Here is a 16,503-nt window from a genome sequence, read left to right as displayed (position 1 = left end):
CTATCTGACAATGTATCTATTTGGTCTCATAAACGCCTTAAACAAGTTTCAAGTTTTAATGTCACGTGCACAAGTACAGTGCAATGCCTTTCTTGCAACATGGGTCAGTGACTGGAAGAGGCAGGAGAAGCATCTCTGTCACATCGTTTTAATGTCTAGTTTCTATCACCTCCGGTTGCATTACAGCTGTCAATGTTCCACTGCATGGACTGTAGAGAGAAGCATCACAATTTACATATCTCATGTGAATATGACTTATATATTTTTTTACAGCAGGACATTATTTTGTCTACTCTTATTTTTTTTTTGCAATAATATAAACATGTTTACAAATGTTTCCCGTCTACACAACTGTAACCATGGTTGCATAATGTGGGTAGATAATGCCTAAAGTCTGCCTATAGGAGAAAATAAACATTACATTGACAACCATTATTACAGCCTAATCCTTAGAGTTTTTATATGCAATTTGTTTATGGCAAAATCTATGGTATGTCTTTGAGTGCACAGCGGTACATGACTCCTGACTCGAGTAAGTATCTTCCTCTTGCCTTCAGACGTCCAACCGGCTGCAATATGAGGCGAAATTGTACATTAGACTCTATTCCTTTGGAACCCAATGTTTGTGAAGCCCTGCTCGTTTCCTGCATTATGAGCCTCCCCTCTGTCCCTAACATGAACAAGTCCACAGCGCCATCCACCTGGGCTACACCTGAGACCATTGAGATATATCAACGTCTGAGACACCCTGTCGAAGTCACTCGATGCCCACTGCGCATGCTCCACTCATTACTGTTCTCTTAGCAGCAGGATATTATGCTGGCAGCACGATCGCGGATTTTTTTCACCCGTAAATAAGAGTCCCCGGTTAATACATGCTAAACTTTGAGAATATCATTTATTATTATTATTTTTTTTTGCAATCTATGGCGGTACAACTGTTTTTCACAGCATTGCAACCAATGTATTGATTTTCTTGTATTATTTATGCATTTATTTAGAAAGTTTAAACAAATACTGGAATGTTGAAAGCTATTGTATAGGCTGAATTTAAAGAAATACATGTTTAATAAAATACAAACATATGTTATTGGAATTATTCAATAGAGTCTGCAAAACTTAAATTGGTCTCTTGTGCTAGGCAACGAGTACTTTTTGGGTTGTAGAGACTACCTGTCTCATATAAACTGTGGTGGGAAATACTCCGTTTCATCTCTACTAACCAAATATAATTCGCTTTGGCGGTGGACTGTGTCACACAACCAGCTGCTGGCTTTTCACTCCACCCCCTCCATAGCCACCAATGCAGCACACTGTTATAGACTCTTCATGGGATACATATTGGCTTGTAAAGATGACTTTTCTACCTGCCTCAGATAAAGTTTGGTGTGTCAAATACTCAGTTAATACTCAGCCAGCAGCAGACCGTGTGACACAGTCCCCTTCAAAAATGACACATATTTGGTTATTAGAGACCCTACTGAGTATTTTCCACCCCACATTAGCTGAGACATGTATAAAAGTTACCTCTACTGTATGTGTATGTAGGTCTTATACATTTTTTTCTATTTTTTTCTTCATAAATTACCTATTGCCTTTTCTTGTTGGCACAGTAAAAGTGGCCATTGATTCAAATGTAATATATTTAGAATTGTAATGTTTTGAAATGCGGGCTTTTATTTTGAAGGTTTCCTCGTTACCATACGAACATGACGTCCTCATTTGTGCCGCTGGCAGAATACTGGTATAATACTGTCATGGCGGGGAAGAGCTGTAGCAGGGGGTAAATCAGGAAGAGAAAGCGCTGTAAGTGGGTTAACACTGAAATTTGAACAAGTCTAGCAGTTTTTAGGGAAGGACCGAGTGGATGACTGCTGTCCCTTGTCGAGCACCACTGGCGCTGTTGCGGTACTTGAGCCACGTTTAGGAGTTCTTGCTCATGACAGCACTCTACCTGTCAAGCCTGCTGTGACAATAGCAAGTTCTACTGCTGTAGCCTGGCTGGACTAGTGAAGAAATGAAAGTCGCAGGTGCCTCTTATATTTTGACAGAGGGGAGGAAGGGCAAGGTCTCTGCGACTTGCCTTTAGAACCAAATCTTTTTAAGCCGGTCCATTTTAGTGAACGGTTTTTGATGCATTATTTCATTCGCCTCCTCAAGTTTCTGACCGGGGGAGAGGAGTTCTGCATGGAAACGCAGTGACAACTCCAATGTCGCGGTGTCATCGGCTAGAAATCAAACCCTCATGCTCCTGTGCCTTTCGCGGACTACAAAACATACTTTGTTGACTCGAAGGCTTATTTTGGGAACTGTTTTGAATGGGGAGGGAAATATTTTCGTTGTTTACCTCCAGACTGTCGACATAACTGGAAAGAGGATACCATTGTTTTTTTTTTCTTTCACCGACTTTCCTGTATCCCATTACCGCCTTTGGGGGTGAACAGGTGCCTTACCTGTTACCGCCACCTGTACTCCTGTAGCAATGGCTAGTGAGGAGACGCCTGGTGCTGGGCGACCAGCCGGGCAAGGTGATGGAGCTGCGGCGGTGTCGCTCAACCCTGGGATCCCAATCCGAGGAATCAAAATGAAATTCGCTGTCCTCGCCGGCCTGGTGGAAGTTGGGGAAGTTTCCAACCGGGACATTGTGGAGACCGTCTTCAACCTGGTAAGCTGATTATCGGAAGCCACACTCTAATCTAAATAGTCCCTGGTAACCGTCCTTAGAGGATCATGTTACACGTTGCTCTGTCTACCAACCTGCCTTTTCTATTTTTCTGGTACACCTTAGGCTACATCCTGGCCACAATATGTGTTTATAATGAAGGCTATATTGTGACTCGGCTACTTCATTAGCTAGCCTACTATATGGTCCAATAGCTGAGTACATAATATGTACTTTCCATGATAAGGTAACTAGAGTAGTAGGCTATGCGGAACTAGGCTATAGCCTATTCGTTAGAAATGTGTGGGCTAATGGTGCATAAGAGTTTTCTTTGTAGAATTTGTATGGGGATGGAAATGCTATATTGGTTTTACAAATCATTACTTTGAAAAGCTTTGTAACCAAGCAGCGAGGCATGATCACTTTTCTTATTGTTCATACAGGATGCAATGTGCATGGGTTTATCCTGTTCATAGTTTAGAAAAAATTATTTTTATAGCCCTACAGTGGAGGTGTCGTAATACCCATAAAACCTAGCCATCCAGAGAAATGGTTCCAATAGTTCTTTCCACCATCCATTTTTCCCATAGGGGATTTTAGAAACATTTCAAATAAGGTTTGTGTTTTGTGTAGGCTTACCCTGGCGTGGCGTTTTGATAGCCATGTAAGGTGAATATATTAACAAGTCACTTTATCCTAGCGAGATTTACACGGTTATCAAAATGTCACGCCAAGGTAAGCCTTCATGAAACAAGCCCTCATTTGAAGTGTTTCTAAAATCCCCAATGGGAAAAATGAATGGTCGAAAAACGATTGGAACCATTTCCCTGTTTGACCGCTAGATTTGATGGGTATTATGACTCCTACTGTGGCACTCTATAGGTACTAAAATGTCATCTTAGTGACACTTTAGTAACAGTTCTACAGTGGGAGTGTAATAGACACAAGTGCATACCTGTTGGACTATAAGTATATGGGAACAGGGCCTACATGATATCTCTCTGTCATGATTTCAGTTTGTTTAAAAGAGGTGTGTCATATTTCATGATAGTCTGCTCAAATTTCACAATATTATTCTAAGGTATCTCTGCAAGGTCTCTCTCTCTCTCTCTCTCTCTCGCTCTCTATCTCTGTCATTGGTTGGCAGCAGACATTGAGGCTCAGGTCTAGGAATGAATGAAACTAATGGAGGATAGGCTAGTGAGTCGCTGAAGCAGAGCATGGAGGGTTAAGTGGAAAAAGAGCAGGAAAGGCTGGCAGTTAATGAGGAAGAACTGCTTTGTCACTGTGGCAACACAATGGAGTCACACACGGCACTGTGTCCCTCCCTCCCCACGTGAATACTAAAGTCCCTCAGAGTCAGCCCTCACCCTCAGGTAGCCGTGAGGAAAGTGGATAAGTGTCTGGCTGCTGGAACAACGCCCTAGCATTTAGAATGCTGTTTCAAATGTCATTCCGAATATAGAATTCCAAGCATGATTTTTTTTTTCTGTCGTTCAGGTCTTTCAGTTGAACAATATCACAGTGGTACTAGTTTTATGCACCGTCGTGTTTCCGAGCTCGGTTTTCAGCTTTGTGCTGCTGGCCTGCACGGTGTGAGATAACCCAGAAATATTACCCTCCGGCGACGTGTCTGTTATAAAGTGCATATTCATGATAGTTTCTTTATCCAGAGAGGAGACGACATAATTGCAGTACACAGAAATGAGCAGGAGAGACAACCTGCCAGGTCTCCGATGTGCCAGAGTGAGGGGATCTCTTAGGCTGTGCCTGCGTCCCAAATGGCACCCTATTCCCTACATTCTGCATTACTTTTGAACAGAGCCATATGGGACCTAGGTCAAAATTAGTGCATTATATTTTTTATTTATTTTATTTATTTCACCTTTATTTAACCAGGTAGGCAAGTTGAGAACAAGTTCTCATTTACAATTGTGACCTGGCCAAGATAAAGCACCTTATTCCATATAAGGGAATAAGGTGCCATTTGGGAAACAACGTGAGTCCCTGTGCCTACTGATGCGTTTGTACCCGACCTGTCTCCCCTCCATTCCCTCTTGACATGGCACTTTGCATTTCATGCTCTGTGCTCTTCTTTCTGATCTCTCCTTCTGCTCTCTCTCTCTCACACACACACACACACACACACACACACACACACACACACAGCTGGATTTATCATATTGGCTGGAACCTCCTCTCTCCAAAAGTGGCTAATTTGCAGTCGCTCCGCAGATGACTCATACACCCATTGTTAGGTCAAAGACACAATAAATTTTTCCTCAAACAAATCTCTCTCAAATGAATAGGATATCCAGCCAGACTTAGGATAGTGCAAGGGATCATGGGTAGCGTAGCATTCTGAATTAGGGCTGTCCCCGACTAAAAAAAATCTTGGTCTACCAAGAGTCGTCTGTTCTTTCGACGAATCGATTGGTCAACATTTTTAAACGTATTTTTCCATATGTAGACACATCCTATGTGTTTTAATCAAATAAACGATATGCACTGAGCTTATCTGGTGCTTTCAGCGCACTGTTTGATGAAATAATTAAGATGCACAAATGACTAGAGGGAGCCGACCTAATTGATTTGTTTGTGCTCAGACTTGCTGTGCTGTGTTAAAGGACAGTGAGTGACTGTGTGACTAGCATCCATTGTCTCGCTCCTCCATGTTGCAGTGACCACTACTGAACTTCAACAGTGTTTATCCTGCTGTCCATGTTGCTGAAGCTGCAACATAATTACAGCCATTTCTGACTGAAAAGTTATATTACCAAAATCCCTCATGTTTAGGAAAAACATTCCCTATTCCCTCAACTAGTGATGCACCAATATGACATTTTTGGCCGATACCGATATTTAAAATTTTAGCGGCCTTTTAAGCATTCTAGTGCAGTTAATTAGTTAGACCACTGCGCCCATGTGTGTGTTAAGGCACTGCATCTCAGTGCAAGAGGCGTCACTAGAGTCTCTGGTTCGAATCCAGGCTGTATCTCATCTGGACATGATTGGGAGTCCCATAAGGCAGCGCACTTTTGGCCCAGCGTTGTCTGGATTTAGTCCGTAGGCCGCCATTGTAAATAAGAATTTGTTCTTAACTGACTTGCCTGGTTAAATAAAGGTCACACACACACACACAAGTTATTGGCATTTACGTATGTCCCCATTACCAGTAAAACATAATCAAACCTATTTCTTTCACTTATTTGCTGTGCTGTTTCATTGTTCAGTCATTTAATTCTCAACCAGGATTTCTATAGAACGCCGTTTAGGTCTTTGCATGTCAAAAAATATACTATTTACCACTATTTGACGTGTCAAATAACACTATTTGATGTGTCAAATAAGCTTGTTGACCAATCAGCACTTGAATATGACTGCACATCACATAATAATTGAACGCGTTCATACATTTTTTACGTGTTGATTACACTCACTTGTATTTCATATGTCACAACGATTCATCGATACAGCTATGATGCTGGTGAAGTTGTCTCGGGCACCTACAGTGTTGGTAAAAAAAAAAAGAAGCTAGCTAGCTCATGGATGCAAACAATGTTCTTCCCCAAAAACATAGCAAAACGTCATCTGTTTCAGTAGCTATATAGTTAGCTAGCTAGGTGTCATCTAAAAATAACCCTCATTTATATGACCGTTCTTATTTGATTAATGGTGGTCGGAAGTTAGAAACAATAAGGATTAGCCGCAATAGTGGACTTTGCGGTTAGCCTTCAAACTAAAATATGGCATAATTCTACTATTTGCATCACTGTCAATGACATACTTTTATTTTGAAGGCAAACCGCAAATTCCACTATTGTGCCTAATCCTTATTGTGGCTAGCTTCACAACACAACCTGTTCTGGTTACTGTGCTACTGTATCTATTGTATTTATTTTGACATGCAAAGACCCAAACGGCGTTCCATAGTATGTATGTCATGAAGCTTATAGCAGTGACACTATTACTGTGTCACTCCGGTAGGGCAACATCGGAAAAATAGCGCACTTGGTAGTGTTTACCGGTGCAGAGAACAGTTGATTGTCAAGGGCAATGAATTCCATTATCTTGGCTTTAATGGATTTCGCCTTTGTTGTATCGCTGACATTTTTTTACTCTCTCAAATGACTGCTTGACTTGTTGACTGCTCGATCCACACAGCAGACATTGTGGGCTAGTTTAGGAATGCTATGTTGCATGTATATGGCAAAATTTGACGTGATGTAATATCTCATGTACCTTCATTATATAGGTATGCACGTCAGCTTTGACATCGGTTTTGCACATCGGCATTAAACTAGACATCCGATTCCGATATGTTCACCGATATATCGTGCACAACTACCCTCAACCCTTGTACGTGACCAATAGGGCCTGACCTATAGAATATTATAAACTCTGAACACGTGACAATAAAATGGGTACAGGGGACGTGACAAATAAACTCGAAACAGGGGAATGTACTTACTGGTTGCTCAGAAGGTAAAGGGTGAAGTCAGATCTGTGGTATAAATTTGACTAGTTGTGGAAAATACTGGAGATCAAGACAAAGAAGGTAGTTAGCAAGCGCTGCATCCATGTTATGTTTGGCAAACCGGTGCTGTTAGATTACAGTATCATTGTTTGGAACAATGTAAACAACACTAAATAAATGATCAGGTTACCAGAGAGTCTGTTGTAATATTTATTTTTGTAAAGCCTTTATTATGGCAATGACCAAAAATAGTTACATTCATAAATGAATACAATTTCTGAAGTGGAACGGTTTGCTAATTATTCCAGAATCATTTTATTTTAAAACGAAAATACTTGATTGCATTTAAAATCATGACTGATGTGACGACGTGTGATAATATGAATGAATGATTGATTGATGCTGTAGCCTATATAAGTATTGAAATAGGCCGTAAGTAAGTTACGGTATTAAGACTGAACAGGATGTGCTCTTTGGCCTACGGCTCGATGGTGGTTATACAAGGCTGCTATACTAAGCCTACTGATGATAATGACATGACTTATTATTATTATGATGATCATAACGATAATAATAGTAATAAGAAGGAGATCAAGAAAAAGAAGGGTTATTATTATAACTTTGCTATTATACACATAGCAATATGGTCTAGGAAGTTGCGGCAAGAACCGCCGACAGCCATCACTATCCAATGCGGGAGAAAGCACGTTTGTTATAAAATAATTTGTATTAGTATTGCACCATTGTTCTTATGTTATAACCATATACAATTCAGGAGCACATGTCTTAGTGATGGACTGCCATCCCCACGGCCTCCACAATGGATCAGTCCACTCAGACAGGTGTCTTGTACACTGTGAGCGGACCAAGTAATTGGGCGTCACTCTAAAGCGGGAAGGTGGAATAAACGAGTCAGGAGTAGGTTTTCTTGATTGAACACAGTTCTCTATTGAGGGCATTTGGTCAACACAAACACTCCAACATAATCAATGAAAATCTTCTAAGGAAAAAACATACATCTTCTTTTCCAGATGAAACTGGAACACAATAGGATTATCTTTAAACTACAACAAAAAGTCACGGGATTGTCACCGTCTTAGTGGTTCTTCCTGGATAGCTCCTCTCTCTCGGTGGCCATCTTCCAGAGATAGTTTCCCCCTCTCTCTGCTGGTTCCATTCTCTCTCTTATAGGGGAAGGAGAGTATGTCATTAGTACCGTCAGCTGTGCTTAATTGCCTCTGGTTACCTTGTCTCCCATGCCTTGTTGGGCTACTATCCATGAGCCCAGCCTGCCCTCTGGTGGTCCTTCCACAACACCATGAAATTATTCTTGTTTTTTGCTACTGTTCGACTAAAGAAATCTCGATCGACCAACAGCCTATCGACCTGTTGATACCTTCCAATTGGCGCCAGATTTTCATGCAAATATTCTAAAATCTGCATAAAGAAAATATGTGCATTTTCCCACCAGTGGTGTTTTACCAAACTGACTCGTTGCGGTTCAAATTCAGTGCGTGATGACGTAGTGCGCAAAACATGTAATTTCTTTGTACCAAATAAAAATCCAAAGTTCATTGTGTTTCCATTGCATTTTCATCTCTACCGATAGTTTTGTCACAAACTGTTGCGTTATGTAGTGTATGTGCCAACTCTGGTCTCTGCATGTGTGCTCTAGCCAACAGCTGGCAGATACAGTGCTGCTAGGCTAGTGTACATGATGACATTATTATGGATAAAAGCGAGAATATATATTTTTTTTAAGTCGTGTTTTTTTTATTTATTCAATAGAGTGATCAGGGACGTGCAACTATAGTTTTCCTTCGAAAAATACATCAGTGCAACACTAGCAGAAGCAGAAGTGGCTTCATTTTTTAAAGCAGATGACAACAGAAGTGCAACACTATTTGACTAGCAGCCACAGAAGTAAATGATCTAACAATAAAAAATATTTGTGTGTGTGTATATACGATGCATGGCCATCGTAGTTCTAATGTTTATCATAGAAAGAATGTAGCCAGCTACATTTGTTTTGCTTGAAGTTCATCTTGCATTTTAGCAGAGAAAAGCAGGCTACACCTAGAAAAGTGGCTACACATCAGTCAGAGCACTGTCTCCTGATAAAATTCCCATTTGTGAATTCTCATCAGAGTAGAGAAGTGCAAGTGAAGCACCAAATTATCCTGACGCCGAGCACAAATTGCAATAAAGAGCATTTTAGATCTGCGTTTACAAAACGCAGCAAGATGTGTCTTATGCGTTTTATCATTTAGTTTTTTTTCTGCGTGAAATACTCTGCGTTAACACGACCCCTGCATTATGGACAATAGCTAGGCCTAGCTATAGGTCTACCTCAGGCCGTCACACTCAGCCAGGCAGCTTGATTTAACTGAGCCTCCCCACTCACTGGAAGCTGAATCTTATGCCAGTCTGGCTCTGCTCTGTAAACCATTGACTCAGAATGACTAAGACTGCTGGGCTCTGCTCTGACACTGGAGATGGGGGATTTGGCTCTGTGGAATGTCACCTGGGTTTTACTCCAAGCCAGGTCGCTATGGCTGGGCAGGCCCATGATAGCCTTTTGTAGTGGTTGCCATGGAAACCATGCATGCGAACAGGCAATCAGGTTCCCCTCTCCCTGATGCTGTGGAGTAGGTGAAGTTTCCCCTAGACGCTGGGTCAGTTTTGTATTTTTCCCACTAATAGTTAGGTTAGGATTGGGGGAAGGGGAAACTGATCCTAGATCTGTACTTTGGTGAAACCTCTGAGCTAATACTGTAGTGGATATCCCTGTGCTTCCTGGTCAAGGGTGTTAGAGAGTTAGAGTAACTACTTTGTGCATATGTGTGCATTTTCTATTTCAATTCTCATGCAGAGGGACATGGCCTTTGTTGTACCTTGTGCTTTCATTCATAATTCAAATATTTCTGAACTTTTATTTGAGTTAGTTTGTAGGCCTCTGTCTGAATCCAATTGTTGCATTCAGTCTTTATAGATTAACAGCTCCTCTTGTCTCAGATCTCATAAATATTTCAGCCTGCGCTCCTGTATTCAGTTTCCTCAGTAGAATGTCATAGACAGCTGAGCTGCACGTAGTCAGTTTCCTCAGTAGAATATCATAGACACCTGAGCTGCATGTAGTCAGTTTCCTCAGTAGAATGTCATAGACAGCTGAGCTGCATGTAGTCAGTTTCCTCAGTAGAATGTCATAGACAGCTGAGCTGCATGTAGTCAGTTTCCTCAGTAGAATATCATAGACACCTGAGCTGCATGTAGTCAGTTTCCTCAGTAGAATATCATAGACACCTGAGCTGCATATTACAGAAACCCTGTTCCTTTATCTGAATCCTGACCTTCGGTGTCTCTGCTTAGTTGACTGTGGCAGAATCAATGTTTTTATTTTGTGATGTCATCAGGCTTTCATGTTCTTTCTCGTGTGTGTGCACCGAATATACAGATGTCGCATGTCTCTCCTGTTCTGTTGGGGTGATATTGATGACGGGGTCCTTCTCGGAGGCAGGCTGCCTGTCAGGAGAGAAATGAGGTGCTCCGAACTAGAGCATCTCCTCTCGCTGACGCTTTAAATAGCACACACACAATATCACATTGTACAATTTCTACTGAGGGCACAGGGAAGGAACAAGGCAACTACTCTCTCCAGGCGTGCTCTCTCCTTCTTTCTCTCTCCTAATCTTGACACATGAATGATATCCAATCTGCTCCCTCTGTCACACACAAGACTTATTCTACCTCTGTCTCTTAGGCTCTCTCTTTGTCTCTCTCACCCCCCCCCCCCCTTTTTTTACTCTGCTGCTAATCCCAATAGGATAGTTCTCTATTTTCTTTCAACACCTCCCTCCTGCCCTCTTCTCTTCCCTCCTTTAATATTCCCTCTTTGACTCTGTATCCACAGACAGATAAGATTCAATCACACAAGCACTCCATTTCTTTGTGAAGCTGTGCTGTTTCACATTCCCTCGCTGTAACCACCTCCCTCCTGAGAGAAAATGGCCTGTAATTTTTTTTTAATAATGTGAATGAAAGTCTAGTAGGCCTTCTGCTGCTGCTGTAATCGTGTTGAAGGGGACGGTTTTGAAGGCCTGGATGTATTTCGGCCCAAACTGGTTTTAATCAGTTTAGGGTTAGAGACCATAACACTTGTATTTGTGACCCTTTGACTTGGCAGCGAGACACCAATGTTTTAATTGGTCGCTAGGTTCACAATTTGCTTATTTATTTATTATCATATTTTACTCAAACCGCAATTGGTATGCAAACCAGCTATTAAAAATGTTGGTCCGAAGTCTCGGATGAATCTTTGTGATGCGCAATTGTAATCATGCTCTTTTTGAATGAACGTTCCCCAAAAACAACTTCCCATTTTAAATGTTGACTGCAAAGTACGTCTACCCGGCAGAATAATATCATGATGACTTGTTTTGCAAACTCTGCCATCACATGTAGCCTACACTGTACAAAAGCACCGCTAGCCAAACACGAGGCACGCAATTGAATTAAAGGACAACTACACTCTCCACCTTTTTTTTTCTCTCCCCCAGACCTCAAAAGTGGTCTCTTGATGTGGTTTAAAAATACATTGTTGTGGTTTCAGAAAGAGGGTTTGAAGGAGACCTATAATACTGTAGGCTCAAACTTGTTTTAGTCAAATTGTTATGTGTCCATTTTCTGCTTAACTACCATCATGATGACTGGGTGTTTATTTAGCCAACAGGAGAGCAGATAATCACCTACAGTGCTTCAGTCATCCTCTCTCTGTGCTGACAAACATACAGACTTGGGGACAGCTCAGAGGATTTAGTATCCTTAACTAGAGGTCGACGGATTATGATTTTTCAACGCCGATACCAATACCGAGGACCAAATAAAAGCCAATGCCGATTAATCGGCCGATTTAAAAATGTTTAAAAACAAATACATTTTTAATAATGACAATTACAACAATACTGAATGAACACTTATTTTAACTTAATATAATACAATATAATACATAAAATCTATTTAGCCTCAAATAAATAATGAAACCTGTTCAATTTGGTTTAAATAATGCAAAAACAAAGTGTTGGAGAAGAAAGTAAAAGTGCAATATGTGCCATGTAAGAAAGCTAACGTTTAAGTTCCTTGCTCAGAACATGAGAACATATGAAAGCTGGTGGTTCCTTTTAACATGAGTCTTCAATATTCCAAGGTAAGAAGTTTTAGGTTGTAGTTATTATAGGAATTATAGGACTATTTCTCTCTATACCATTTGTATTTCATTAACCTTTGACTATTGGATGTTCTTATAGGGACTTTAGTATTGCCAGTGTAACAGTATAGCTTCCGTCCCCTCTCCTCGCTCCTACCTGGGCTCGAACCAGGAACACATCGACAACAGCCACCCTCGAAGCAGCGTTACCCATCACTCCACAAGGGGAACAACCACTCCAAGTCTCAGAGCGAGTGACGTTTGAAACGCTATTAGCGCGCACCCCGCTAACTAGCTAGCCATTTCACATCGGTTACACCAGCCTAATCTCGGGAGTTGATAGGCTTGAAGTCATCAACAGCGCAACGCTTGAAGCACAGCGACGAGCTGCTGGCAAAACGCACAAAAGTGCTGTTTGATTGAATGCTTACGAGTCTGCTGGTGCCTACCATCGCTCAGTCAGACTGCTCTATCAAATCATAGACTTAGTTATAACATAATAACACACAGAAATACGAGCCTTCGGTCATTAATATGGTCGAATCCGGAAACTATCATCTCGAAAACAAGACGTTTATTCTTTCAGTGAAATACGGAACCGTTACGTATTTTATCTAACGGGTGGCATCCATAAGTCTAAATATTCCTGTTACATTGCACACCCTTCAATGTTATGTCATAATTACGTAAAATTCTGGCAAATTAGGCGGCCCAAACTGTTGTGTATATACACTGACTCTGCGTGCAATGAACGCAATGGAAGTGACACAATTTCACCTGGTTAATATTGCCTGCTATCCTGGATTTCTTTTAACTAAATATGTAGGTTTAAAAATTATATACTTCTGTGTATTGATTTTAAGAAAGGCTTTGGTGTTTATGGTTAGGTACACATTGGAGCAGCGATACGCACCGCATCGATTATATGCAACGCAGGACACGCTAGATAAACTAGTAATATCATCAACCATGTGTAGTTAACTAGTGATTATGATTGAGTGATTGTTTTTTATAAGATAAGTTGAATGCTAGCTAGCAACTTACCTTGGCTTACTGCATTTGCGTAACAGGCAGGCTCCTCGTGGATTGCAATGTAATCAGGTGGTTAGAGCATTGGACTAGTTAACTGTAAGGTTGCAAGATTGAATCCCCCGAGTTGACAAGGTAAAAATCTGTTGTTCTGCCCCTGAACGAGGCAGTTAACCTACCGTTCCTAGGCCGTCATTGAAAATAAGAATGTGTTCTTAACTGACTTGCCTAGTTAAATAAAGATGAAATAAATCAGCCAAGTCGGTGTCCAAAAATACAGATTTCCGATTGTTATGAAAACTTGAAATTGGCCTTAATTAATCGGCCATTCCGATTAATCGGTCGACCTCTATCCCTAACGCCTTCCTTCTTTACACTTTGATGGGACAGACGTGTGTCAGCTAATAAACCAAAGAGCCTCTGAACTTGACCTTCATAAAATGGAGCTGTCCATGACTTTGTCTAGCTTAGATGCTATTCAGCATAACTTCTGTGGCTGTGGTTGAGAGCTTCAGGTTCTTTGGTGTCCACATCACCAATAAACTATCATGGTCCAAACATACCAAGACATATGTGAAGAGGGCACAAGAAAGCTTATTCCCCCTCAGGAAACTAAAGAGATTTGGCATGGGTCCTCAGATCCTCAAAAGTTTCTACAGCTGCACCATCCTGAGTGGTTGCATCACTGCCTGGTATGTTAACTGCTCGGCCTCCGACCCCAAGGCACTCTAAAGGGTAGTGCGTGCGGCCCAGTACATCAAGCTCCCTGCCATCCAGGACCTCTATACTAGGCGGTGTCAGAGAGAGGCCCAAAAAGACTCCAGCCACCCTAGTCATAGACTGTTCTCTCTCTGCATTGTTGGTTAAGGGCTTGTAAGTAAGCATTTCACTGTAAGATCTGCACCTGTTGTATTCAGCACGTGTGACAAATAACATTTGATTTGTGGTGTTATTGATTTTGGTTGTGGTCTACAATGTTGCTTCAAGTCAGATCTATAGAGGTTAAACAGAAAGCTATTTAAATTCAATAATGTGACATTCTCCCCATGGTTACTATGGCAGCCCATCATTTGAAAGGCTATTATTTATATATATATATAAAATGCATTTTTGCTGCCACTTTTAAGAGGAAGGCTAAATCTAATTATCATTTAATGTTTCTCCCCTTTTCATTTTCATAAATGTTGACCAATGCCAACGTCTTTAACTTTCTATGACAGACCAGGCTTACAGACCAGGCTTACAGACCAGGCTTACAGACCAGGCTTACAGACCAGGCTTACAGACCAGGCTTACAGACCAGGCTTACAGACCAGGCTTACAGACCAGGCTTACAGACCAGGCTTACAGACCAGGCTTACAGACCAGGCTTATAGCCTATTTGAAATGCAAAACAGTGTCGTCTACATAATGTTGGGGTCAGTGTTGTTAGGACTACTACCCTGCTTACTATTGTTGACTGTCAGTACTCAAAATAGAATCCAGTCAGTCCTGTTGTCCTGGGCCACTTCTTCTCTGCCATTTTTGTTATTTCTGTAAACAAAGCTACGAACACCCACCGCCTTTCACATCAACAGAAATGAGCGTTAAGGCATGCTTCTGACCGTGCCGGAGGAAACACACCGAACAGAAAACAGAATCAGACTGTCAATGGATGGAAGACCCTCGTACCACACAAAGCATTGAAACCTGCCCTAGTGTTGGGCTGGTGGCTAGTCACCGGAACAGTATAATATAATTGAGGTTTATTTGTTATGACGTCAGTATCTGGTGGTTTTTAATCATTTTAAGTGGGAATCGCTCAATTGGGTCGTTGGTTTCCTACATCTTTGTCTTAGCTTAGCCCATAGCTTTATTACATTTCTGACTGCTATTGTGGTGGTTCACTTCTGACAGTTATTCTGCAGTGGTTTAAAAAGGAAGTTCTCTTATTAAGGGAAGAATTGATAAGATATGAAGCCGACATGTTTTGGTTTGTAGCAAGCATTCAGTTTGTTAGACCAGAGTGGTAAGAAACTATCTCCATGTCTTTGTTAAACTGTTAAATTTCTGACTGTTATTCCAGTGGTTTAAAAGGGGGAAGTCCTCTCAGTGAAGAGTTTGTTCTGTGGGTGCAGTCTGACTATCCTCCTTAGCTATCAGACTGATCACCACACTCCGGAGAGGTTCTGCAGGGCACAGAGCAAGGGCGAGATGCTGCAGAGTGTGTGTGTGTGTGTGGGTGCGCACAGGCTTGTGGTGGCTGTGTGTGGGTGTTTGTTGTGTGCTGATGTGGGGGTCTTGAGGGGTTGCTTCTTCCAACCTCATCTCCATTGCAGTGGACTTTGTAATCATGACTTCCATGCTTTGTTGGAAGTACTAGGTTAACATCAGTGTTGTCAGTCCCTATAGTAGAGATGAGTACCTGCCTGGAGTTGTAGAATTCCAACATTTGAATATGAATGACCTGACAAAGAGAAAGTGGAAGAACTTGTTTCCCTGTTGACTGTTTAAACTTTCAACTGATCAGACCTGTTGCCCCTGGTCCTTTGTAGCTTTGGCTGCATCAGTGGATCAGTGACTGGACACACACCAGGGATGATATTACCTGACACAGAGGTCACAAAGAGGAAGGGCATTGAGACACACACACACACACATCACACTCTCTCTCTCTCTTCCCAATATTAGCTTGATCGTCCCTTTGCCAATAAAGGACTAATCTCATCACCGTCGCTGCACAGTGAAACAACGCACTGAATAAGCAAAGCAATATCAAACCCGCAACCTGCTAAACATCTCTCTCAGTAAGGCTTGTAATGATATGGAAATGTTGATTTGCAGGTAATGTATTTGTGTTGGGCTGCCTTTTTTAAAGGCTGTGACTTTTTCAACCAAACACAGTGGAAAGTGAGCATCTTCCCTTAGTTATAGTAAATTAGATTTTTGTTTAGTTAATCCCAAATGGCACCCTATTCCCTACATCGTGCACTAATCTTTTTAACATAGCACTATGGGCCATGGTCAGAAGTAGTGCACTAGGGAATAGGGTGTCAATAAGGACACTACCATTGCGTGGTGGCCATTAAGCATTCTTTCCCTGTCCTCAGGGCACAGTGATTCATGAGGCAAAGGCCAAGCTAAACTTGCAGT

The 16,503-nt window shown here is 41.5% G+C and overlaps 1 protein-coding gene across 5 annotated transcripts in view; it reads left to right on the top strand.

Moving 5' to 3' along the window:
* Positions 1-1,739: 1,739 nt before the first annotated feature.
* lrba (LPS responsive beige-like anchor protein) overlaps positions 1,740-16,503 on the top strand; it is a 343,066-nt gene continuing 328,302 nt past the window's right edge. For all 5 annotated transcript variants that reach the window (XM_031828372.1, XM_031828375.1, XM_031828374.1 and 2 more), the window contains exon 1: positions 1,740-2,665. In XM_031828372.1, the coding sequence (XP_031684232.1) occupies positions 2,483-2,665 (183 nt within the window). In that variant the 5' untranslated portion in view covers positions 1,740-2,482. The remainder of the gene's footprint in view (positions 2,666-16,503) is intronic.

This window comes from Oncorhynchus kisutch, linkage group LG7 (genome assembly GCF_002021735.2).
Source record: "Oncorhynchus kisutch isolate 150728-3 linkage group LG7, Okis_V2, whole genome shotgun sequence".
NCBI lineage: Eukaryota > Metazoa > Chordata > Actinopteri > Salmoniformes > Salmonidae > Oncorhynchus > Oncorhynchus kisutch.
This window is presented reverse-complemented; position numbering and strand designations above follow the sequence as displayed.